Genomic DNA, 21,799 nt, shown 5'->3' with positions numbered 1-21,799 from the left:
TACATTTAGAATGCTCATATAATATTCCAGAAAAGAAAAGCTGGTAAATGTAGTGATAATCAGAAATAGATAAAATAATAAATATACCTTACAGTTATACTCAACAAGGTATACAATAGGAATTTCTATTTTTCTTATATATTTTGATAAATATGTTTTGATGAAAATTTCATAACTCCTTTTAAAATTGTGTTCAGCTTCTGCTTTAGTGAATTTCTTACATGTATTTTTCTTTCTGACATCCTCTAATCTGTGTGATTCTGCCCTCTCCTCATGTATTTGATGGTTGTGTGCCATTTATTTATACATAAGAAATAATTTCCCATCACTTTTATTTTCTCTTAAATTGCCTAAATAGCACAATTTCTTGCTAGGTTTCTTTGCTGAAAATAAATTCTTACATGCAGAACAGGGAACCGGGTGTATAAGTTAATAGGCTGCTAAAATCCTTCAAGCTGAGAGGCATAGGAGGGTGGCCTTGCATATGGAAATTAAATTTCAGCACAACAAATCAATCCTTTCCTTCGCCCATAACAAACCTCAATGAACTTAGGTCTTCTCAGTTTTTCTTCAGATTCCTGCTCCTCCCGCTCTTGCTCTCTCTTCTAGAGGATGTAAATTGTGGTTTCTAACTTCAGAACAAAATCTTACCATTTGCCAGGATTTCAGACAAACTAAATGCTTAATTTCTATCTCCCATCCCAAATCCTCTGCATCACCTGGCACTCTTTTTAAAATTAGTTTTGGACATTGATTCTTTCTAGGCAAGATATATGAAACAATTTGAAATAAGTGGTTAATGAAATTACTTAATTCTGTCCAATATTAGTTTGTATTATGATCATTATATAACTGCATTCATATATATATATACACATACATACACACATACATATATATATATAATGTATATATTATATGAAGAGATGCAAGAAATATATTTGATCATTTGTAAAGACAACATTGAATTGTATGTCTTGAAATTTTAAAATACTTTCTATAAATAATTATTCCTGTCAATTGTCTGTATGTCACATTTATCCTAGTGGACATAACAAAGAAAATTATACTTTTTAGGATATGCACTTATTGCTAACATGTTACCTAACTGGAGTTCAGTTAATAAAAGGAAGAATTTCTCATCTTTAATATAGCCCTCAAATAAACAAACATGAGAAAAACAGACTCAATAGCATGACATAAGTTTCCTCTTACAAGATTTAACATTTGGTTAAATTACATTTAACATTTGGTTTGCAATGGCAGGCATCTCATAGCATGCAGAACAAAACTTGTGTTAATAGTAAAAATGTTAGATGTTAAAGCAAGTGCAAGACTAGAGCATATCAATGCAGATATGATTATATTTTGGAAACGCTCTTCCATGACTAAGCACAGTTGTTTTTTTCTGAAGCATTTTTATGCTAACTTCTTTAGAGATGCACACCTAAATACAGAAAGAAATTGTACTACAAACGTGGGGCAATTTGTCTCATGACCTCGTTGGCAGAGTTCTGTCCCTAATCCTTAACTACTGTCAACAAAGTTAAGACCAGTCTTTGCTAGTCTGCCTCAGAGTTGGCACCATGGGATCAGTGTTAAGAACTTGTCACTTGGTTTGACATCATTTATGGGTATTTCATGAACTTCTTGGTGCTATTTCAGGAATTCAATTTTCTCAGAGCATGGTATTCAGAATTACATAATTGTTTTCTATTTTCACTTTCTTTGTGTGAAACTCTCAAAAGAGAGAACATGAATGAAAATGTTGTAATTCATTTCTCTTATATAAGGGTCTGATATAGGTTGTTGAGGACATTTAAGCCGAACTTCTTATCTCTCATATTCCCTATAGTCTGGTCTCAAGCTAATAAGGAATTTAGCATTGTAGTCCATAAAGCATGATGTTAAGCAGCAGGACTGAAGAGGGAATCATAAATAGAAACAACAATCAAGGTGAACTAAAAAAGTTGTGTTTTAATAAAACACTTACTGGTACAGATATAGTGCAAAGCTTCACATATTATATGAGTTACAATGATAGAGAAAATTCTTACCTAACTACATACTAGCCATGGCATAGGACCAAATACATTAAGAAATCCTACTGCTTGCTGTAAATTTTTCAGAAAAAAATTTATACAATCATAGGAATTATTCCATCCTAATATGAAAATACTATAAAAATAGCGTTCTTCATCACACTTTGGCTCTATTCTATGCAAGCATCTCAAAATGTGAGAGCAAGCTTAGTATCTTATTGGATAAAAGTAGGAATATAGAGTTTTATACTGACCATCTACATAAAGACTGGGTGGGTAGGGGTAGAAAGACCATCTATAGCCTAGTCCTTAGTAGGCAGAGACAGGATACTTGTCACTGTCTGGCTATCTAGACAAGCCGAACCATGGTGCACAACATGAATGAGTAAAGTAAAAAATGATCAAGGAAAGCATTCAACTTTTCTTTATCTACTTTTCACCTTTTCATGCATGCACACAAATTTGTATATAAACCTGCACATAGCACATTTATACAATACACATTTAAGAACATACATACAAAGGTTTATATGCAAGACTTCAAAAGCTGTACTGTACCCAGATTGTGCAAGATATTAGCTTATTTCTTTAAAAATCTGCAGCCATTTTGCTATGTTTAACATTCTACATAACCAATAGATAATTCTAGTTGCTGAGTTAAGAAGCAATTATAAGTCATTAAAATACCTAAGTATTGCACTTGTTAATTTGATGGTAGTAGTAATGAATAGAGACATTGGGGCTGTTTTTAAGAATCTGTAATTAATACATTCTGTTGTAATAAACCTGAAAGGAAAAACCAGGATGAACTTCCCTCTAGGGAAACTTAATAAGTGGAAAGCAGCCAGACATGAGTTTTCTTAGGCCTAGAAGTTTCAGAACTGTGTACACACTCAAATTCTGTGACTGATATACTACCTGTTTAAATGATTTTTAGAGACATTAGATTATTAATATATTATTTTAAGTAAAAATGTGGTTAATGTTGCAGTTTTTCTAAATGAAAAATCAATTTGAGGCAACACATTTGAGAGTATTTTTACCTAAATAATATTTAAAATCATAGGGACTGAAAAAATCATGTATGTTATAAAAAGTAAAAACTGGAAGCTCTATTTACTTCATCAATATTTCCAGAAGTTGTTGGCCCTACACAGATGAGTTTTATACATACTTAATAGGTATAAAATAACTGTAAAGTTATCCTCCACTTATTCACCATCCACATATGCACAAAAAGTGTACAGACGTTAGACAGCATCTTTATGTATTTATGGAGTCGCCACTCAAGTTATCTTGTATGTAACATATGCTGTATCTTACTAAGTTCTACAAAAAGAGAATGTGTAACACGCTGAACCACAAAAATATCAGAGAGATAAAAGGTTGTTACCAGGTTTGACACAGTATTTCAAGGAAATGTAGAACATGTTGTCAGGTTCACATACGTTCCAAACTTCATGTTACCACTTTAGGCTCGGTCTAACATGAGAACTCATTCCCCCCAGCATAATTTCTACATTACTATTTTAGCTTTTATGCTTGTTATGCTGACAATATTTTCAACAAATCACAACTGGACCACTGTCAGGATGTTCTTCTGCTCTTTTGCCAGTAGTTTTGCTGTTGTGAACTTCATTTTTTAAATCATCACATTTATTTTGCATATGCTTATGAGAAAGCATGTAAATATCTAGTTTTTCCAATATTATGTTGTAAGGTAAATATCATCTTGCTCCATTGTATCATTTGTACATAAAATAAGTGTTTGTCTTTTTACTTTTAGGTCTAGTTCATTAGACCAAAAATGTGTGGGCTTGTATTAATTTTATTATCATATTGTTTTGAGGGATTTTGTCATATTATTAATTACAAACTTTAACACAAAGTTTCCTTATTGTATGCTATCATGTACATTATACTATGTACTACGTTTTTTACTTTTATCCAACTGTCCTTATCTATTCGCATCAGTCCTACTTCCTACATAAAAAAATATAGCTTTGTGCGTTCCTGTAAATGTTTATGGTTTTCTTTTTCTCTATGGGAAAGCTCAAGTGCACGCGTGCGCACGCGCGCGCACACACACACACACACACACACACACACGTACCCCCACATTTTTAATCTAGTTTTATAAGTTAGCTTAATTTTTATCCATTATACACATTAGAGTATCAAGCTTGGTGCACTTAACTCTATAGCATGTTGAGTTAAAATCCTTCAGTTATATATCCCAGAGTAGTATAACAGGGTTATATGCTAGCTCTAGCTTTAGTTTTTGAGAATGTTCACACAGATTTCTAGTGTGAATGCACAAGTCTACATTTTTACCACCAGTGGTGTGTGTAGTCTCTCTTTTCCTATACCCTAACCAGAATTTTCTCTTGTTTTCTTCCTATAGGACATTCTGACTTGAGTGCTTTACAATCACAAGAGAGTCTTGAGTTTATATTTTCTTAATGACTAAGAATATTGAATTAATTTTCTGGTATTTATTGGAAATTAGCTATTTTGAGAGTTATTCATTCAATGAACTAGCCCGTTTATTGATTTTGTACTTATTTATTGGTGTTTAATTTTCTTTCAGTTATTATATATTCTAGGAATTTCATTTTAATGTTAATGATGTAAGTTTATCAAAGTCCATGAATAGCAGCCATGGGAATCCCATTAGAATTTTCTAGGATATTTTTTTACTTTCAGTTATAAGAAACATGAGTATTTTAATGCAAGAAAAAGAACTTTAATTTTGCTAGTATGTTTGCTTCTTTTTATATTTATGTTGCCTTATAACCCAGGTAAATGCCACTTTACTGGATAGCCCAAATTGGGCTTCAATTTAGGCAATAAATATTCATAAGTCTCCTATTTGGAACATGCAGAACTTTGTGTGGGGGTAATGTATGTTCATGTATATGTACAAGGATATGTGTAGGTAGAATAACACATCATAGGTCAAAAACAGGTGGCTTTCTCGGTCACTTTCCAATATTTTTTGAGAGTCAGACATTCATTACATACAGAGCTTGGTGAACTAGCCAGTCCGGAAGTTCAAATGGTCACTCCACCTTCCTCTGCTTATTGATATTACACAATCTGAACTCAGGTCTTCAGGATTGTGAAACAAGTACTTTAGAAATATTACCAACTCCTCTGTACCCATATTTTATTATTAAACATATAATTTTATTTGAGAGTTTACAGTGTAAAAATTAGCAACTTATGACTTTTTTCTAATTCGCCTGTATAATTTTTAAACTGCTATAAGTTTGCAAACTTTTCTCATACCAAGTCTTATTTTATGTAATTTACTTTGTATTTTGCTTCCAATTTCTGGCGTTCTGGTGATAAATTAGCAGGTGTTTAATCATCCAATGTTTCTAGGTGGTTTTAAAATATAGACATGTGCCAGTATTCTGCCAAATAATTCTAGTACTTCAAGTTTTCAAAGACACACCTTTCAAGGTGTATGCTTACTTAAACATGCCTACAAATGCGTAAGAAAAGAGCAAAGCTAGCCTTACTTTGTTATTGAGGACACTTCTTAAAGATATATTTGGTGCCTGCAGGGCAACCTGTGTTTTGTAAGATATCTAAGCTTACTAATTGGTCAAAAACAAATCTACTCAGTGTGTGGATTTTCCTAAGCTGTGAAATATCCTTTTCACAGTCAACATTTGACGGCATTTTAAAATGTCAACCTTGGCAAATGCCATTAGTTAGGCATATTTAGAGTTTGAGAGTGAAAACGATCTTTAGAAATAGAAATAGAGAAAAACCTTCTCATATCTAAAGGCATTTGAACTTTCATGTTAGGGATACAGACCACAGATTGTGACTCCAAAATATGCATTTCTAATTCTAGATTTGAATCAGTGTACTTCAAAAGAGGCTTAATATTAATATATGCACTATTTCTCATATGACACATGAGTGAAGACACAATTCTCCAGTTGGGAGGATTTGTGAGAACTGAAGTGAAAAATCAGTAGAAAATGGAAGGAATGAGCAGAGCCATTAAAATACATATTCAGAAAAAAACACCACTGTGTGCTCTCTTTGTGGCAAAGCGATATGATTATAAGTTATGCTAAAATTTCAAAGCTTTGAAAAACATGAAATCTCCACATGTATGTATTTTGTTATTTATTGTCTTTTTATCTTGGCAAGTTACATTCTTCCCCTAAATGTAAGATTACTAATTGCAAGAAAAATTAAACATTTTAATTCTTCCACTTAATCTTTATGTTCTTGGCTTTTAGCCTTTTTTAGCCCTTTGTTATTTAGTAAATTATATTCTACTCTCTCTACCCTTTCCTTCTAGAGGATAACTTAGAAAGAATCATGACAATGTTTGATGTGGAATTCCCTTCCGTATGCTCTGAATACCACTGATGAATAATGAAAATCCCTTGGCTTGTTAATAGGGGAGGAAAAACTAAGCTGAATGCAGGGAGAGAGAAGGGTAGAGTCAGGAGAAGCCAGTGACCAGAGACAGATATGCTGAAACTTTGCTGGTAGGTCACAACGTTGTGGTGATGCACAGATTAATGGAGATGGCTTAAATTAAGATGTAAGAGTTAGACAATAAGAACCGAGAGTGAATGGACTAAGCAGTGACTTAAATAATATGGTTTCTGTGTTTCAGAAGTCTGGTTGGCTGTGAGAAAAACAAGCCCCCTCCCTCTAACAAGTGTGCTAATTTGGAAACTGTGGATGTCTGAGATACAATAAGAATCAACTTCAATAAGTGCATTGGAAGACAGGGCAAAATCCATGGTTCATCTAAATTCTTCAAGATTTTTCCATAAAATTTGGAAACACTCTTAAATTCAGGTTATAAAAAGGATCAGGGAAAATTTTTAAACTTTGGTTTTCTAAAAAGACATACTTGGGAAAAATTATTATCATCTTAAGACTATCTCTCCAAATCCTAATCAATTGTTGCTCTCAGAAAATGAAGGATGGAGATGTGTTATTCTCTCAAATCTGCAAAAAGGACATTGTGGAATGTCACTGGAGTGTTGAAACCCTACAAACAACATGTATAGTACTGCTTGAGACTATCTGTATATCTAAATGGATCAGTAACTGCAAGTAATGTACATAAAAACAGAATATTTGTTTAGTTATGATTCTGCCATACAAGGACGTGAAATATATAATTAGGGGAAGCATAGAATCTCATGTGAAGCTTTACAGTTTCCCTTGTTTCTTTTTTGAAGGCCAGTTCTGACTTAAAGTTTATTATCTTCCATAGAGTTTGGCTCTTGTTAATTTTGATGTGTGATATTTATATTTACTTTCAATTTGTTTTTAATAACAAAACAAAATAGAGGAACAAAGAAGATAAAGATGCACCCAGTTAGTGGATACTTGTTTTTGGAAAAATAGTGGATGGATAAAACAAAAGGAAAAACAAATACATTTGGGATTGGAGGTTGTTGGTGACATATAGCTGTGATTATTTTTACAATAATTGTAACAATACTTGAGACATAAAACTTGGATTGGTCATAGAGTTCCATGTACCTGTTACAATAGGATCATTTTAAAAGAATAAGTTTCAACAGCAGGTCTATAAAATAACAATCTCTGTGCTGGTAACCTGAAGAAAATCACTGAAATGGAACCTGTGGAAGCCAGACAGACGATAAAGCATTGTTTTGAGAGCCCAGGAAACGTCTGTGGAAAAACACATTAGAAACAACTGTGGACAAATTAAAAATTCGGTCTTATATTTGCCTGCCCATCATTCAAGAAGGCCTTTCGACTTAGGAAGTTAATAAAGCAACTTTGCTGAGGGAAAGTGGGGTCAATTGGAAGGAGGGAAGAAGCATTCTCTCCATTATATGCAAGTGCCATCTTGGAACCTTTGAGAGCAAACTGAAGAAAAAAATAATTTGCATTTCATGGAGTATTGATTATATACTCTATAACTGTTTTACTTTTTTAGAAAGTGTTATCAGAAAAATGGTAAAGAAATAACAGGTGTGATGACTTTTAGACAAGTGACATAAAGGGACCAAGAATGAAAATGAGTTTTCTTCAAATTCTTAAACCAGATTTCATAGTCTCTACTATAGAGTTAATAGTAATTTAGAAATATCTTTCCACTCAAAAACTTATTTTTATATGTGTATTAATAGGTTTTATTTATTTTTTATTGTTTATAAATGTTCTTTTTGTGTTATTTTTGTGGTTTTGTATTATTATTATTATTATTAAAAATTTCCACCTCCTCCCCTCCTTCCATTTTTCTCCCCCATCCCCCACTTCCCCTACCCCTCCCTCTCTAGTCCAAAGAGCAGTTAGGGTTCCCTGACCTATGAGCAGCCCAAACTCCTCCTTCCTCCATCCAGGTCTAGGAAGGGGAGCATCCAAACAGGCAAGCCTCCCACAAAGCCAGTGCATGCAGTAGCATCAAAACCTAGTGCCAATGTCCTTGGCTTCAGTCAGCACTCATTGTATGGGGAGTTCGGTTTGATAACATGCTCCATCAGTCACAGTCCAGCTGGCCTTGGTGAGCTCCCATTAGATCAGCCCCACTGTCTCAGTGGGTGGATGCACCCCTCGCGGTCCTGACTTCCTTGCTCATGTTCTCCCTCCTTCTGCTCCTCATTGGGACCTTGGGAGCTCTATCCAGTGTTCCAGTGTGGGTCTCTGTCTCTATCTCCATCCATCGCCAGATGAAAGTTCTAGGATGATATGCATGATATTCGTCAGTATTGCTCTAGGATAGGGTCATTCCAGGTTCCCTATCCTCAGCTGCCCAAGGAACTAACTGGGGACCTCAGCTTGGGCACCTGGGAGCCCCTCTAGGGTCAAGTCTCCTGCCCACCCTAAAGTGGGTCCCTTAACTAAGAATTGTGGTTCCGTGCTCCCCATCCAACCTTCCTTTATCCCGATCCTCCTGTATCCCCAAGTCCCCCCTCTTTCCCTTCTACCTTTTCTCTCCCCATCTCCCCTTACCCCCATCCTACTCTACCCCCAAGATCCCAATTTTCTCGCCGGCAATTTTGTCTACTTCCCTTATCCAAGAGGATAACTATATGTTTTTCCTTGGGTTCACCTTCTTACTTAGCTTCTTTAGGTTTTTAAATAGAAATTTAAGATTTCTATTACTGAGTAATATATTCAAGCGCTCTATTGACGAATTTAATGACTGATGGTTTTAAATTATCGTGTAATTCTCTGGAAACTATACAATTAAACAGCCTGACATACACTAATATTAAGAGATGATAGTGATTGCAATGTTCAGTCCATTCCCAATACCAGTATAAATCCAAATGAAACCAAGGTATTAATATCTATCCATTCTGTCACAAGATTACAAACATCTAAATGAGGTCATTGTTCAAGCTGTCTGACTTCTAAGTAACATATTTCTTTGATCATTTTTAAAAAGTATTATCTCAGAGTTACTGGTGGTGATATTGGTGAAGTATTGTTCCACCATAGTGAGATAAACTCAGTCCAGACAGGACCGTTTTTTATGTACAGCTCCTCTGTTGAATCTGTCATTTTCATGACGTTTGCAATGAAAGAAGTTTACAGCTTTGGCATGGTGCTATCTGTTCTGTCACGCAGAACTACAGCCTCCTGGAATTATCAACTTTCTGAAGTGTTTCAACATTATAACACACAGAAGCTTGAGCAGAAAAGGAACCAATTTAGTGTAAAATTTCTGTTTAATTATCAAGATTCTGTATTTTAAATCAATATCTACTGATTTATCTCATTAGATTGATTATTTATTTGGGCTTGGTTTTGAACCATTTCTATAGCAATCCCTTTTCTGATCGAAATTGAGCACTTACATGGATTCTTTTGGTAATGATGAATTTCACAAAACTAGCTATCAAAGTACAAATATAATAGTAATATACTAGTTGCTTTTATGTCAACTTGCCACAAGCTAGTTGTCCTTTGGGAAGAGGAAAACTCAGTTGAGAAAATTCTTCTATCAGATGGCATTGTGAGAAAGCCTCTGGGTTTTCTCTGGGTTGATGATTGTTGTGGAAGGCCTCAGCACACTGTGAGCACTGCAGCTTGTCCTGTTCCAGTCAGAAGTTCTCCTCCATGGGCTGGTGTATCCACTCTTATCTCCATGGTCCTGTTCAACTTCCCGCTCTTTCTTTCTTTTATAATGGGCAATGATTGGGATATTTATTCTTAAATAAACCTTTTCTTTATTAAGTTAATTTTGGACACAGTGATTTATCTCAGCAATATGAACCCTAAGACAGTAGAAACAGTTTGTTCTTCTGGTCAACATCAAGGATTAGTTTATTTTAAAATATATTAAACAATAATTATTAATTCTAATCAATCATGCAGATTTGAATTTTCTGCAAATTTTGATAACAGTCTTCATATTTGACTATATTACTATATTAAGAGAGTAAATTCTCATTGCTACCAGTTGTTTGTTGTCTTTTGATATTTATTTATTTGTTAACTGGTACTCAAAATATAAAATTGTCCATGTTATAGTAAACAATTTATTGTTTCAATATACATACAATTTATATAATGCATCCATCAGCATAAGGCACTAATATTCTCAAATGGGTATTAACTCTTTATGTATATTTTTTACTTTTTTCATTCTATTTTTTTTTACTTATCTTACTGGTTTGCAGCAGCACAAGGTTTTCTTCAATTTCTTTTTTGTCCTCTGCCTGTTCTAATTTTGGTGTTCATAATCATCCTTTTCTCAGCCAATTCTGGCATCTGTTAACAATAATTTCCTCCTAAATTTCCTGAGGAGGACTATTGCTGAATATATGCATGAGATCCTGTAGTACTTACAATTCTGTGAATATAACGATATCTACATGCTATTTTCCACACACGACATAAACCCATTCAGTAGGTTTTCTACATTTTCTTGGTCTAATCATCAGATCACAGACACTTAACTTGTTTTGTTTCTCTAGAACACTATTGTCAAAGTTATTCTAGCTAAAGAGGAAAAAATATTTTTCTTCGCTCTTTGTCCTACTGATTACAATACCTCGAGATTCAAAGCCTCTGGGAGGATTGATGTGTGACTGGCATTGCAAGCTTCCCCTTCTTTCATTAACAAAATACTCACTTGCCATATTGGTTCCAAATGTGTTAAATCTTTTTTACCTTCTATTGATGAAAGGCAATTTGCATATGTGCAGCAGTAGCACAATTTGAAGAATTGAAATTAGCTCAAGGATTGCTCAAGTATTGATGCTTATCGATCTACTTGTCAAATTGCTTCAGCAGATTTAGCACTGTAAGGCATATGTTTCATTTGTTAGATTTATTGTATGCTTTCTATTTTTATAGCAGATAATCTTAGGGTGGATGATGTATAAAAGAAAAGTATCATTTTCTTCTTTATTCACAATTCTGTTGATTTGAAGTCCAACATTCAAAAATTGTATCTGGGGGCTAGAGAGTTGGCTTAGTTGGTAAGAATACTGCCACTCAAAAACAGGTTCCATAGCAATATGGTACTCCTCTTGATTTGGATTATGCACACACATTTCTTTTTTTTTTCACAGTCCATAAAGGCTCTTTATTTATGTTTTACCTCTCTAGAAAAAAGAATCCCAGGATTTTCCCTCCTGTGTGCTTTCGACTTGCCTCTTCATGGTCCATGATGCCAGCTGAAGTGGTCAGTACAATGAAGCCAAACTGATGGGACAGGAGCAGATTGTTCTGCCATTTTTGTAGGCCTTTGAGTTGCACATCAAATCTAGGGCTTATCACTCCACACTTGTTCAACCTGGCTGTGAGGTTCACGACGATCTTTCCAGCTCTGTGGTCGTCAATGATTTCAAATTCACCAATGTAACCGTGCTTCATCATCACGGTTAGGAACCGAACGATGACTTTGGAGCAGGGCCTGATGAGGACCTGGCGTTTGCCTCTCTTCTCTGCATTGTTGATGCTCTTGAGAGCATCGGCCAGGACGTTCATGAGCACCATGGTGACGGCGCGGGAAGATGGCCGAAAGGACACACATTTCTTTTAATCATGCATTTTACAGTCCGAGTGCCTATCTGCCTATCTTACACATAGCACATAAAACATTCTCTCTCTCTCTCTCTCTCTCTCTCTCTCTCTCTCTCTCTCTCTCTCTCTCTCTCTCTGTGTGTGTGTGTGTGTCTCTTTCACACACACACACTCACATACACACTCAAATGTCGCAATAAACAAAAATGTATGAAAAAGTTTAGCAACCTGTTAAAAAATTATGACCACAACAAAATGAAGCTTTGTATGAAGCACAATTGAAGAATGAGATAAATTTATTTTCCCAATAATGACTTGTGAATTTAAGCAGATTCTACTCAGTCATTAACTATCTATTTCGGAGTTATTATCTATTTCGGAGTATTAGTGGTAGGAGACCAATCTGACCGAAATTATTTTATGGTACCTGCTCAAGAAGGCAAGAATTTAGTAGGGATGAACCTTTGGCAAAACCCTTTATTCACTATATTATTTCTATTATACTAAGAAGGCAAGTATTTAGTAGGGATGAACCTTTGGCAAAACCCTTTATTCACTATATTATTTCTATTATACTAAGAAGGCAAGTATTTAGTAGGGATGAACCTTTGGCAAAACCCTTATTCGCTATATTATTTCTATTATACTAATAGTAGAAACAAAATGCCTTATGTGAAAGGAGATGCACAGTTAGCAAAGGTCTATATACTCTAAGCCTATCAAAGAAACTAAACAAACACCGAACTACACCGATAGTAAGCAAACTCCTCCCTTAGGTCCCTTGAAATGCTGGCCCAGGCACTAATCTGAAGACTTTGAGTTTCCTTACAATCATGTGGCCCACTGTCACTCAAAGTGTATCACTTTGCCTGGAAACACATTACTCTGGTATTATTTAAATTCTTGAGAGGCCCTTTATTTGATTGACTAAAAGGCCCAAAACATTGACACTCTTGTCCTTCATTTTGGGAATACGTAACATAAAGACTAGATTTTGGATCTTAAAATCCATGCATAGATCCAGGTATTTCACATAAGATTGTAGTCTCAACAACTATAACTTTCGTTTTGGGCATGCAATAGAGTTAAGTAGGATCTTTGGGCTTGCTAAGAAACAGTGTAACTCCATGCAAGGTGAGAAACCTCTCTCTTAGAATATAAAGCAGTGTTATTGGTTCTCACGGAGAGGTTTATCTCTGGCTTCTGCATGCACATGTTGGAGCGGGCACATGCACACACACAAATACATACACATTATATTCACACATACATCATGCTCAAAGGCATAAATAGAATTTCTTCTGGTGAAATCCTCATGGTCCTTCATACAAGGATGGGAACATGCAGCAGAGGACCTTGTAGAGGACAGAAAGCACATGGTACAGTATTTACAAATGCCTGTTACTGCAGCTCTTAACACATCTGTGTAAAAAGAACATTAAAAAAATTTACTTCTTTAATCACATCTTACAGGTCCCAGTGGCTCTCAATACTGGTGCATTTGATACTAGATTTCCATAATAATTTAAGGTAGAACAAACCATATTCAAGCCACATAAATATTATTAGGTACAATTTACTAATTCTTGCATTTCATTAGTTAAAAATTAATTTTAAATGTTTTCACTTAGAATCATTTTAATTTAAAGGTGAGCAATGCAAAGAATGATGGCGCAAACCATAGTGGTTGCACATACACTGGTAAAGAAGAGAATTGCTGCAACTTTAATGCCAGCTTGAATCACATAGTGAATTTAAGACCAGCAGGCACCTGAAAGGTCACTTATTCCTATTATAAAAATAATGAAATAAAAATAATGTGTGTTTAGTAATGCATATGGTAAGTAGTTTAATTTACCTCATGATGTAAATCATGTTGTATGCACTTGATGATCTCAGTATTAAATTACCATTAAATAAATAGGATGGAAGGATTAGGTAAGGCTAGCCAGTTATTGGTACAAAAGAACCTCAGAATCTAGCCATTATCTATGTCTTTCCAAGAAAAATTACAAAGCTGCAATTAGCAAAAGAGGTTATTATGATAGTTTCTAACATCTAAGAAGAAAATCAATACAACTTTTATGAAACTTGAATTATTTTCCCTGTAATAGGACAGCTTCCTTTGTCAATGAGGAGACTCACTAATGTGTGAGAAAGCATAAATGTGTATTAAGGGTCAATCTCTCGCAATTCTACTGTACACTTTGATTGTAATATGTGTTTCTATCTGGTAGATTGAATGGTGCAAAGGATAAGGGGCTCCTTATATTCTTATTTGATAAATGATATTTGTTCCTTCACCCATACAGAGATAAGCTTCATGTTGCAGCTAAAAACGACAAGAACTATTTTTACTTCAAGATCTGAATGGGTGAAATAATGTTACATAGCTTCTTCAGAAAACCACCTGTGTCTCTTTTATCTGTGAAGCTAGAAAGCAAATGCTTTATGTTAAAACAATTTTCTAATATGAATCAGAATTGTAATAAGAAAATACAAATAAAACTAAACACATAAACCAGAGTAGAAAGACTTTAATATATACGTGATGAATGGAGATACAAATGAGCTTTCATATAAGGGATTTTGCAATTCTCACCCTATTTCCAGAGATATTGTAGCCTATATTTTTTCGTCTCATTAATTTTACAACATGGTAGCAATTTATGATGTTCTATTTTACTTTATGTTTTATATCCAGCCCATAACTTCTAGATCTAAAACTAACCAATATGGAGTCATAGAAAGTGTTTCTACTAGGAATGCTGTTTCTCTGCCTGGACTGTATGGATTGAATGTACTCACCCCACTCAATTATGTAAAGAACAAAATTTATCCCCTAAAGAATTCACAAAGGTACCTTTCTTGGCTTCACGTTGTTACTGTAATTGTAATATTTTAAAATAGTGTCTCTATGCCTTTAGAAAAGGCTTCAGTGTAAATATAGTCTTTATATAGAAGATCAAATGTACAGTATCAGGAGAAATGATTTTAGCATGCTTTCTTGAGTTTCAAAAAACTAAAATATGAACACTGATATAACATATGGAAACAGAACTATACAAGAGTAAGAAACTTATAAAGTTTCAGAAGTTTTCCCCTACTAAAGACCTCACACAGTCCTCAGTCTAATTGTTTTCTTTTCCAAGCATATGTACACACACATGCACAACCATACCACACTTACACAAAGAATACTCAAGCTTTTGTGTAATTTTCTTTTTCTTTTTTTTAAAGATTTATTTATTTATTTATTTATTTATTTATTATGTATACAACATACGCCCTGATGTATGCTCACATGCCAGGGAAGGGCACCAGACCTCAGTACAGATGGTTGTCAGCCACCATGTGGTTGCTGGGAATTGAACTCAGGACCTCTGGAAGAGCAGCCAGTGCTCTTAACCTCTGAGCCATCTCTCCAGTACCTGTAATTTTCTTTTTCATTAAACAATGTTCATAAGGGAATTTGTCAAGCACAGTTCTGCTTCATTTCTATGATTAATAGTATATTGCATCACTTGTTCACAAAGAATGAAAAAATTTCTATAGCAAACATGACCTCATTCTGTAACATTATGTGATTGACAAGTAGTCCAAAGGATTAGAAATCACCATTGTAAAGCCAACAATCATATCCACAGATTTCAGAGTTTGGTGCTTATTAACACTGGTTCTGACTCATGTCTGTCTATGTGACATATTGAAAGGAGAAAATATGACTTAAATATAGTTTTGAAAATATATAAAGCTGTTACATACACATCAAGTTGTGGCAGGTAAAGGCATGTTTGTCTGTGAAGTTTTTAAGTGGTAAATTTAAATCATGTAATTCTCATAGACCTGTGAGTCATAGAAATACTTTTTGAAAATGGAAATTTTAGAATAAAATTCCAAACCTTTATATGCATGCAGTTTGGATAACCCAAAGATTTTAAATATTCAATGCACAAAAATATGAAGGATCCAAGTATAGTCACAATGAATAACATATAAATATCTAAAATAATGCATAAAATTTAATAAGTAGATTATATACCAGAACAGAAAGATCTTTAAAGAAGAAATTAAAAATCCTGAAAAAATACTTTAAAAAATTTCAATGTCCTCATCAGTTAGCAAAATTCTAGTCAAAATTATCTTGAAATTTTTGTCTTACCCAAGCCAGAACTGTGGAGAACAACAAAACAACCACCAACAATAATAAAATAGATGAGGCGAGGGGAACTATCATTCATTGTCTTTATGATTACAAACTGGTTCTGCTACTCTGTATACCATGTGGAATATCCTCAGAAAGATAAAAATAAATTTGCTACGTTTCCTAGTTATACCAACATTGCATACAATAAAAGGTCTTGACATCCTACTTTACAGTTAATTTCACAGCCATATTCATGGCCTTCTAATTCATAATGTCTAGGATATTGATGCAAATTTAACATTCTTACACTGCCCAATGGATATTGAACATGAAGTACTAATACACTATGTGAGTGAGGTAACCCAGTCCCTGAAAGACAAATGAAGCATGTGTTTTTGAATCAATATTACAAATATCAATATATAACCTGGGTAAAAGCAGACACCATGCAATGAATAGGTCTGTGTGAGTGGGGAGCATAGAAGGAAATAGCAAGGTACAAACACTTGAAGTTGGGAATTGGAAGAATGAGGATGGCTTTAATTAATGACAGAAGTGCAAAGTTAAAACAGAAGAAGGAATGCAGTGTTTCAAATTACTATAAGGGCGTCTGAAAATGTAGAGATTCATATTATTATCTTCCTAACTAAAATATACTTGAGTATGCATATAAATCTACAAATATATTTTAAGCAAAATTTGTCCATCTAGTTTGATGGTGTCCCTACACAATTTTCTGATTATCTAGAAACCAAAACCAAAACGAAACAAACAAACAAAAAACAATCCTAGACTAGTGAAGCCCTTTATCATTTGCAAAATTCTCGAAACAGAATTGTGATGATTTCAGAAGCTCATCTGTGTGGAGTCTTTACACAGCTCTTGGAAAACTCATTTTAAAATGGAACTAGGCGAGGATGATACAGCACAGCAAAACTAAATGAAATCCAAATGTTTTCAACAAAAATGGGTTAAGAGTAAGGCCTGTTTCTTCCTATCAAACAGCTCTTAAATGGAATGTGAATCTAGCTGCTTTTTCTCTCTTCTTTGGCAAGGACTACATTCAAACCCTACTTATGGTCAAAACACTTTTAATAGTTATACAATTTTTTTCTGGTCTTCTAATATTCTTTAAGGCATGACACTTCAGTTACTCATACAGCTCTCAATCAGTATTCAACTATAAGGAAATGTGTTAGTTGGAATTCATGTATAAGAATTAGAAAACTCTAAATCCAAAGGTCTGTAAGAAGATGAAACTGAGTAGGAGTTATCACTCAACAGGCAACAAAGAAGATGGACAGATATTAAAGGAGACCTCAATAATCAGTCCATACATTGACTTTTATGTTGACTCCATTTATCTAATTTCAAATCTCTATATTTTCCTTTAAATTTTTTTCAAAGTAGCTTTTCTATCATTATTTCTGCAATCATATTTTACTTCTTAGTAAATCATATTGCAATATAACATATAATAAGGATGAATTAGAAACACATAGAATGGTTTAAATCTTATTTTCTTGTTTTTTTTTTATTCTGATGCAGGCCCGATTTATAATTTTAATAAGCTCACTCATGAAAACTGCATAATTTTTCCCATGGTGAGTTTAAAGTTAATATTTGTTCTAAGTTATTATTGTAGCAGTTACTAAGACCTGTAATTCACTTACAGCACCTAGGAAGTGGTATAAACTTTAAGAAACAAGGAAGAAGACTATTAATTACATCTTATTTAAATTCTGGCAGAGTTTTACTTTAAGTCAATTTCATCTTCTTATGTCCTTGGGTTTTAGGAGTTTTATCAGTTCATACAAATGAATTTCAGGCAAATGTCAAGCACTTGAGGACTCGCTGATGAACTATTTACATAACAAGGCACCTCTATTATACATGGACATTGTTTCTATTTCACAGCAGAGGTATATGGGAAAATTATTAATTAATTCATTTGAATTATTTGAAAGACTAAACAACGAACAATTAAACAAAACATGGAACTAATTAACCTACTTAAAACCACTAGCATTTGCCTACTATAGAATATGTAATAAACATTTTTGAAAAATATCTCAATAATTAGGCTAGCTAGAATATTGGGAACAATCTTTAATGCTTTTTATGAAACAAGTACAAAGACTGAACATATACAAAATAATTACTGTTTTTGACTGTCCATGCAAACAAAAAATTAAATGCAGACCTTATATAAAATGAAGGCACAGTTGGTTCAATTTATTTCAGCCACGCACATTGATTTATATTAACTTCTCATTTCCTATTACTTCCTTAGTGCTGCTGGTTTTCATGGGTGGTTTATAATTCATCATTACGTTCAGTGAAGCATATGACTCCTTCTACATGTATAAAATAAAATGCATGGTTTGAGACTGCAGAACTACATATGGGCCTTTCCTCACAATCCGGGTATTATTTTCTCAAATTTCAGTGAGGCTGTAGCTACAGCAGCACCTTTTACAGATCATCAGCACTGTCAAATGCATTCAAGAAGGCAGTTAAATAGGCTTTGGCAATTGCAAAAGTGAAGGATGAGATTTTTCTGTGTTTAACTGTGAGGGGAAATGCAGGATATTCTAGCAGTGAGACAATCCGTAGATGACATATTCATTATTTTTCCACAAGTCTCTTTTCAGTACACGATGAAGAAGAATTATCCTACCTTCTTCTTTTACTGATTATCATGGAGCAGATATTAAACCTGCTTTTGCAAAGAATATAGATTTTATGTTGAGTGTGTAAAAATTAATGCTCAATTTCTTGAGCATGTATACACACACACACACACACACACACACACACACACACACACACACGATGTCTGAAGTGTCCCATATATTGTTAGGGACAATAGAAGTTGAGAAAATTTCAAACTCTAACATGAATTAAAGATGCATTAGCTGATGAAGTATAAGTATAATATGAAACAAATTGCAAAATACAAATAAAGAAGACATTCCCTGTTAGCAACAGCAGGAACTTAGAACAAACACAGTAATATAAACTATGTGAGTCCAAAAAAGTGAAAGTCACAATATGTTTAGAAAATTTGACATAAATAGAAACATTCAAGTAGTTGAATTAAGTTTTTATTGAGCAATGATGTCTACCAGTTTTCTCAAATACATAGACCCTGTTATTACCAGTTTATTAAAAACAAACAACAGATGTACCATGAGACACCTACTTAACTGATGCTGTCTGTTAATAACTACTTTTCTCCTGACAAATTCAATAACACTGATATATATTTTGCTCAATATTTTTTCTTTAGTGAGTATCACACAGATGCACAGTTCACTCAGGCCTTTGTCACCTACAAAAGTCAATTAAGCTATTGATTTTGCGTGGCTGTTGATACTGCCACAAACCACAAGACAGTGTACTCCATCAAGTTTTCAGAGATTATCATTAATATTGAAGAATTTTTTTCAATCATGAATTGTTCTTATTTTGAATATTTATTAAATAGAAAATGTTCTTTCAATGTTTTATTTGAGCTAAAACTAAGATAATTGAAAGTATACTTACCAATGGATATCCTGTAACACAGTTTGTCCATATGTGTGTGGTGCTAAACTGAGTAAAAATATACTTGTCTTATCAATGATGTGTTATTTATAGAAAAACTTTTAAAAATCTTTATTCTAGTCTTTAAAATGTACACTATTTTCTTGTTGTCTCTTGCTACCCTATTGTGTAATAGTACATCAAAAATTTTCACTTATCTAAGTAACTTACAAATTATTGATTTGATCAAACTTTCCTCACCCTCACCCCTCAGTGTAATTCCTTTCCCCAACATTTAGAAAATACCACAATTTTCCTGACATGTGTAAAATCAAAATGTTTAGACTCAGCAAAAATGTGCAGGTGATGTGGAATTCCCCTCTATATCCTGTGAATACCAATGGTTAATAAAAAATCTGTTTCAGCCAGTGGCTTAGGAGAACAGAGGTATGCCAGAAAAACTGAACTGAATGCTTGGAGAAGGTGGAGCCATTATGGGGTAAGGTAGAAACCTCATGCTAGTGAATACCCAGGAATCTACAAGGATGACCCCAGTTAAGACTCCTAGCAATAGGAAAAAGGATGCCTGAACTGGCCTTCTTCTATAATAAGTTGACTACCCTACTTGACATCCTAAACCCTTCTAGTAACTGAAGGAAGCAGATGAAGAGAACCACAGACAAGCACTGGGCTCAGTTCCTGAAGTCCAGTTGAAGAGAGAGAGAGGAGGGGTTATATGACAAAGAGGGGTCAAGGGAAACCTACAGAGAAAGCTGACCTAAGCTAGTGGGAGCTCATAGAATCTGTCTGGACTTACAGCTGTGGAGCCTAAATGGGGCTGAACTAGGATTACAATGCTAATGACAGTTGTGTGCTGTGACCTTTTTGTTGGGCCCCTGGCAATGGGATTGGAATTTATCTGAGTGCATGAACTGGATTTTTAGAGCCCATTCTCTAGGGTGGGATGCCTTGCTCAGTCTTGATGTAGGGGGTAAGGGCTTGGTCCTGCCTCAACTTGATATGCCGTACTTTGTTGGATCCCCATGGGAGGCCTTACCCTCTATGAGAAGTAGATTGGGGGTGTGGGAAAGAAGTGGGAGTGGGAGGAGGTAAAGGAGTGGGAATTCAGGTTAGTATGGAAAAATAATTTGAAAATTTAAAATAAAAACTGCTCAAAATTCTTACCCATAAGGGAACTCAAAATCAAAATAACTTTAAAATTCAATCTTAAATCTGTCAGAATTTTTTTTATTATTGAAAAAATTTCCGCCTCCTCCCTGCCTCCCATTTTTCTCCCCCTCCCCCCATTCCTCTCCCCCTCCCCCCCCGCTCCTTTCCTCCACCCTCTCCAGTCCGAAGAGCAGTCAGGGTCCCCTGCTCTGTGGGAAGTCCAAGGTCCTCCCATGGGTCTAGGAAGGTGAGCATCCAAACAGGCTAGGCTCCCACAAAGCCAGTACATGCAGTAGGAACAAAACCCAATGCCATTGTCCTTGGCTTCTCATCAGCCCTCATTGTCCGCCATGTTCAGAGAGTCTGGTTTTATCCCATGTTTTTTCAGTCCCAGTCCAGCTGGCCTTGGTGAGCTCCTAATAGATCAGCCACACTGTCTCAGTGAGTGGTTGGGTGCATTCCTCGCAGTCCGCTGGTGGGGAATGCAAGTCTATCAGAATTTTTAAGATAAATATAATTGATAACTCATTATGGACAGAATGTGAAGTGAGAGAAACATTCTTCCTTTACTGGTGGGTCTGCAAACTTGTACAGGCACTTTTCAAATAAACATGGCAGTTTCACAGAAAACTGGGAACAGATTTACTTCAAGACCCAGCTGTACCACTGCTTGACATATACGTAAAGGATACTCTACCACACCACAAGATCACTCATTCTTCTATGTTCATATTAACTTTATTCCTAATGGGTAGAACCTGAAAACAACTGAGATGCCCCTCAACCAAATTCTTACGGGTAAAGATAATGTGGTACATTTACACAATTGAATATTAGTCAGCTGTTAAAAATGACATCATGAAATTTACTGGAATATGGGTGGAACTAGGAAAGAAAATATTCTGAGTGA

At 34.6% G+C, this 21,799-nt stretch overlaps 1 protein-coding gene across 1 annotated transcript; it reads right to left on the bottom strand.

Annotated features, from left to right (window-relative positions):
• Positions 1-11,571: 11,571 nt before the first annotated feature.
• Positions 11,572-12,039, bottom strand: LOC142838331 (small ribosomal subunit protein uS8-like). Its single transcript, XM_075953702.1, has one exon. The coding sequence runs from the start codon at positions 12,015-12,017 to the stop codon at positions 11,616-11,618; it is 402 nt and encodes a 133-aa protein (XP_075809817.1). The 5' UTR covers positions 12,018-12,039; the 3' UTR covers positions 11,572-11,615.
• Positions 12,040-21,799: the final 9,760 nt, after the last annotated feature.

This window comes from Microtus pennsylvanicus, chromosome 1 (assembly GCF_037038515.1).
Source record: "Microtus pennsylvanicus isolate mMicPen1 chromosome 1, mMicPen1.hap1, whole genome shotgun sequence".
Taxonomy (NCBI): domain Eukaryota; kingdom Metazoa; phylum Chordata; class Mammalia; order Rodentia; family Cricetidae; genus Microtus; species Microtus pennsylvanicus.
This window is presented reverse-complemented; position numbering and strand designations above follow the sequence as displayed.